Below are 5,371 nucleotides of genomic sequence, written 5' to 3'. Positions count from 1 at the left end.
GCTAATCCCCTCTTTGTTATGAAAGCTCTGAAAAATACAGTGAGTAGGGAAAAACAAACCAACACAATTATAAGCCTTGATAAATTGATTTACTGAGAGTAAATTACAGGCCAAAGATGGAACAAATAGAACAAAAAAAATAGGTAAGGAATGAGGTAAAATAATTGTACCAATGCCAGCAACTAGAGATGAGCCACCATTGGCATTTGTGATGGCAGTTTTAGAATAAGAGTTGGACAATTGGGTAAAGCTAGAGGAATTGTATGACTTATGATCAGTAGCACCTGTGTCAATTATCCAATCTCTAGACTCAGTACAAGAAGAAACACTAAGAGTAGATTTGGACATACCAATTTGAGTCTGGGCCACGAGACCGACAGTAGGGGCAGTTGGTGTAGATGCTTGGGAAGCAACACGCTTGAGAATAGAGTTTGTACTAGCTGCCTTCTTACCTTTAGGATGACAGTCAGGATAACCATGTAGTTTAAAACATGTTTCAACAACATGATTGTGGCATTAAAATGATTACACTTGCGGACTCCTTTCTTCGAATCATACCGAGATAAAGTTTACGTGAGACCATAGCTGCGCCATCTATAGTTGTGTTTCCCATCATAGCATCATGTCGGTTTGCTTCTGCACATACCATTGCATAGGCATTTTGAAGATTTGGGAGAAGCGCTGTGGACTGAACTCGACTGCGAATCCCATCCAAGTGAGAGTCCAGGCCAGCTAGGAAAACATACACTCTTTGGGAATTAACTTTGGTTTTGTATCTCGCAATATCAGTAGGGCAATCCATACTACAATCATCAATAACATCATATTCATGCCACAATTTGCATAATTTTTCAAAAAATGCAATAACAGAACCACCGTTTTGACGAATATATATTACATCACAATGCAATTGATATGCCTTGGAAGCATCTTGACTGACTGAGTATGTTAGTTTGACAGAATCCCAGATTTCATTGGCAGTAGGTAATCATAAAAACAAGGATCTGATATCCTTAGTAATGGCATCAAGTAATCATGATTTAATCATGCAATTTTCATCTTCCCAAGCCTCATATTCGATGGAGGAAGTGTCGGCTGAAGCAGTCTTAGTACTCGAGATAAATCCCCAACGTTTTCGGCCTCAAATTTATTCTGAGCATTCAAAGACCACTCTATATAGTTCGTGCCATCCAATCATTCAGGGGTTAATAAGGAGGATACTTCCTGTAGAGGAAGATTTGGGTTGACAGTTGTAGGTGTAATGGCTTTCACGGGTACGGGTAAGGTAGTATCATTGTGAGATAAAGACATGATGTGTGTAGGTGGTGTGTAGGCGAAAAAAACAGAGGCAAAGATCATAAAAAAAAAGAGCTTGCTCCTATTCCTAGGGTTAACGTGAGGAAGTCGGAGGTGGCTCCGATACCATATAAAAGAATATTTTTCTAATACTTCTCATTGATACTTTACTTTGTATATATACAAGTGTGTATGCTAGCTATGATTACAACAATTAACATAACTGTAGAAGGAGATTATACACAATTATAGGGATTGATACAAAAGGTTTCCTATTTCTATCTCATAACTGTAATAGGTTCCTCAATTATAGGAACACCTCCATCACTCTAATTTGATATTCCAACAACTACTCCCTAATTTACCACGTAAGACGGACTCTCAGAGTAGATCGTCTTTTAAGATGAGACCTAATCAAATACAAGAGATCGAAGAGTTGGGAAAATGTATATAACATTCAATTTAGGCACACACCATAAGCGACCCTGCGTTTTTATTTACTTATACGTACAAATAGTGATTACATACATCAAACACACAAAACCATGTAAAAACACATCATATAAATATGATTTTATTTCAACGCCACACCACAACATACTATTTTACTACACGCAACGCAGGATAATATATTTACTGCTAAACCCGCAGCAATTATCTGTTAATTTTTGGCATCACCTGGTGTTCCCCATGAGACCTGATCAGTTTCGATTTTCATACGCTCCAGATGCGATTTTCCGTTGAGCTTGCGAGAGAAGAAATCTTTGACGTACTGCTCCATCCCTAATTTCTTGAATAATGGGGGGTTTTGTAAATTGATTAGACTTGAAATAGGTCCAATATCAGCCTCAAATTTAGGGTTCATGAAGAAAGATATGGAGATCCTTTCTTTCTTTGAATTCACCGTGACCCTGTGCTCTATGCTACTATAAACCCCATTGCTTAAAATCTGCAAAAATACTCGATAATCAAGAGAGACAAGAATTAGTTGAAACTGATCATTTCATATTTAGAGAGATTTATGTATTTAGCGAGATTTATGTTAATCTCTATTCAATATATATCTCTTTTGTAACGAGCTAACTATGTGATCTTCTATTGCTTGTTTATTAACTCATATCAAATGATATACGCAGAGATTGATTGAACGATTATACAAGAGCGAACATGCGATTAGTGGTAATATGATTTTGTTGAACTAATATGATTTTGTTGTTTTTATAATTAAAAAATGACTTCTAGCTTTTTATGAGCAATATATTTATTTTATTCTTAATTGTTTGTAGGCGAGAAGGAAGAGTTCCTTGTTCTTAATAATAGTAAAATATTAATTTTTTTGATTTTATATTAATTGTTTTCACTTTACATGATATGAAAATGGAGGATGTTTACATATAATTAGAGCATTCCATTGAACTCTAATGGCAAATCGGTAGCTAAAATAGAGATTAAAGAATATAGATTTGAACAAAAAATCACATGCATCATTATCTCCAACAAGCAGGTAAAATAGACACGGATCTCTATTTGTAGAGATTGACAACTGAGTCTCTACTCAAATAAAAATAATAAAATATATATATATATATATATATACATATATATATATTATCTCGTCATGTATTTTTTTTAAATGGAAGAAAGGGGATTCGAACCCTAATCATCATAGTGATACACATCATCTTTATCACTTCAATTAGTGGCTTGGGTGTGTCTCGTATGTTACTTGTGCGACAAGATGTAGTTTATTACTGATTAATATATTTTATTAATTTATTAAAAGTAACATTAATTTTTATTCATAATTAATTTTATTTTTTCTAAAAGTAATATATAGTCAATAATTATCTTATTATTAAATATTTTTAGTTTTTATTTGAAATTGTAAAAGATAAACACAAATAATAAAGGAGATAACTAATACTGATATTTGAGTGGATAAAGTAGAGAATAGGCGAAAAGGCACCCTTTTGCTTTCATTCGATAGTATAGGCATTGAATCTAATTGCAACACGTTCTTGCAATTTGAATTCTGAAACCCAAAGGATTTATTCTTCCGTCAATCATGTAAATCTTGTTATGTAAATAAATAATATATATATATATATATAGGGCAATAGAGAGAGATAATGACGTGTGAAGCATACCTCTAATATGTCTCCTACATTCACCACAAAGGCATCTGGTAGAAATTTCACAGGTATCCAAACCCCATCTTTCTTAATCTCCAGACCATCCACCCCATTAAGCTGGTTAAGGATGGTGATTCCGGTCGCATCAGAATGAGGCGTAATCCCCATAACCAGCTCTGGTTGTGGACATTGAGGGTAATAAGTCATCCTCATCGACTGCATCCCATCATCAAACAACTCCATCACTTCCTCTCTCTCTATCTTTAAAGCCCTCGCCATAACCATAAGAAGTTTCATGCCGAGTTCTTGCAACTCGGTTATATAACGCTCTAAGGTATTCCTGCATGCGAGAAAAAGAAAATTTCTTAATATTTTCTTTTATATTTTGACGAAGGGGAGATATAGAGAGGAAACCTTAAAGATGAAGGGAGCTCTGGAAATAGATATGGTTTTCTTCTGGTGAGGGGATTGATTATCATATAGAACCTATCTCCCCAGTCAAGCGTTCCTTCGCCTCGGGCAATCGTTCCGTACCCTTCAACATCTCCTGGCCTTATCTTGTACTTCATTTTCTCCTCTACAGGAAGCTTGTAAAACTCTTCAATCTCGTATCTTAGTTTCTCCATTAATGAACAACTTACACCATGGTTCACCACCTGCATATGCATACCACAACAGTAACATTTTTTTTAAAAAAATCTTTTATGGGTTTGTTCCTGGAACAATAGTGAATCAAAAGAGAGAGAATTATTAATTAAAAACCTGAAAGAAACCCCAATCTTTGCAGGTTGAATGCAATTTGTGAAGCTCATGATCTGACTCCAACAGTTTCATGTCAAGAATTGGCAGAGTAGGTGAGAGATTTGAATCATCAAAGAGAACAGTAGTTGAAGGTCCTTGATCACCCAAACGGATGTATTGTTGTGGGACCAACATCAAGGGCTCTTTGATGAGCTCCTGGACACTGATCATAGCTGAATCACCATTGGTTGGAAAGGCCATTAGTTTAACTTAAGATGAGGACACTATTATCACTTGTACCTAGCAAGAGAGTTCAGTGGTGTGTTGTTTTGGCAAATTAAGATTCTTATTTATAGCAAATAGTTCACCCAACCACGAGAAGACATAGTGGACCAACCACAAGAAGACATAGTGGACCCAGATCAATAGAATATACGGAAATGATATATATCTATAGGATTTTTCATACATAACCTTCTATAATCATGTGGCCATTACATTGTTTTAACACAATATCTTATTACATTTTTTTGTACGTAATTATATTGTTTTAAGTGTTGCAGATTTGTATACAATGTTTCAAAAACAATGTATACATAATTAAGAATGCTCATGTTATACCTATCAACAATGGGTCTTTTTGGAAAGAGATTTACATGTTGAATCCGAATATGTTTTTTGAAATTTAATATGTATTTTGAGAGACAAAACATTTTGAAGTTTTGTTTAAGAAATAAAATATAAAAAGTTGTGATGTCATCTAACTTAGTAAGCATGTCACATATATTATGGATTCTTATGGATGATTTCATTATGAATACATAGCACTACCGTAGAACATATATGATGTCAATTTATGGATGGTTATGAATAAAAAATACTAAATATCTCAAATCCTAATATGGACGCACATGATCCATGTGAAATCATGGGTCTCACAGACCCCCACATGATCCACATGAAATTGTATACGTTCATCTCAGCATTTAGGATAACTCTGACGAAAAATAGTGAGATATGTAAACCTGTTCTTATGAAGGAAAAAAAAAGTGATTGGTTTGCAATTTTAATTTTGAATATTTCTCAATCATTCAAGAATTCTCATCATCTTATTAATCCTGGTAAACACAAGACTCGTGTATGACATGCAACCTCTTATATCACATGTATAATGAAACAACTTTATCAAAAGTTAGCATTAA

At 34.4% G+C, this 5,371-nt stretch overlaps 1 protein-coding gene across 1 annotated transcript; it reads right to left on the bottom strand.

The window, feature by feature from the left end:
- Positions 1-1,747: 1,747 nt before the first annotated feature.
- On the bottom strand, positions 1,748-4,480 carry LOC120001544 (protein SRG1-like). Its single transcript, XM_038849928.1, has 4 exons — positions 4,191-4,480; positions 3,843-4,084; positions 3,444-3,768; positions 1,748-2,245 (listed from the first exon to the last, which is right to left on the bottom strand). The coding sequence occupies exons 1-4, from the start codon at positions 4,428-4,430 to the stop codon at positions 1,958-1,960; spliced, it is 1,095 nt and encodes a 364-aa protein (XP_038705856.1). The 5' UTR covers positions 4,431-4,480; the 3' UTR covers positions 1,748-1,957.
- Positions 4,481-5,371: the final 891 nt, after the last annotated feature.

This window comes from Tripterygium wilfordii, chromosome 1 (genome assembly GCF_013401445.1).
Source record: "Tripterygium wilfordii isolate XIE 37 chromosome 1, ASM1340144v1, whole genome shotgun sequence".
Lineage (NCBI taxonomy): Eukaryota > Viridiplantae > Streptophyta > Magnoliopsida > Celastrales > Celastraceae > Tripterygium > Tripterygium wilfordii.
This window is presented reverse-complemented; position numbering and strand designations above follow the sequence as displayed.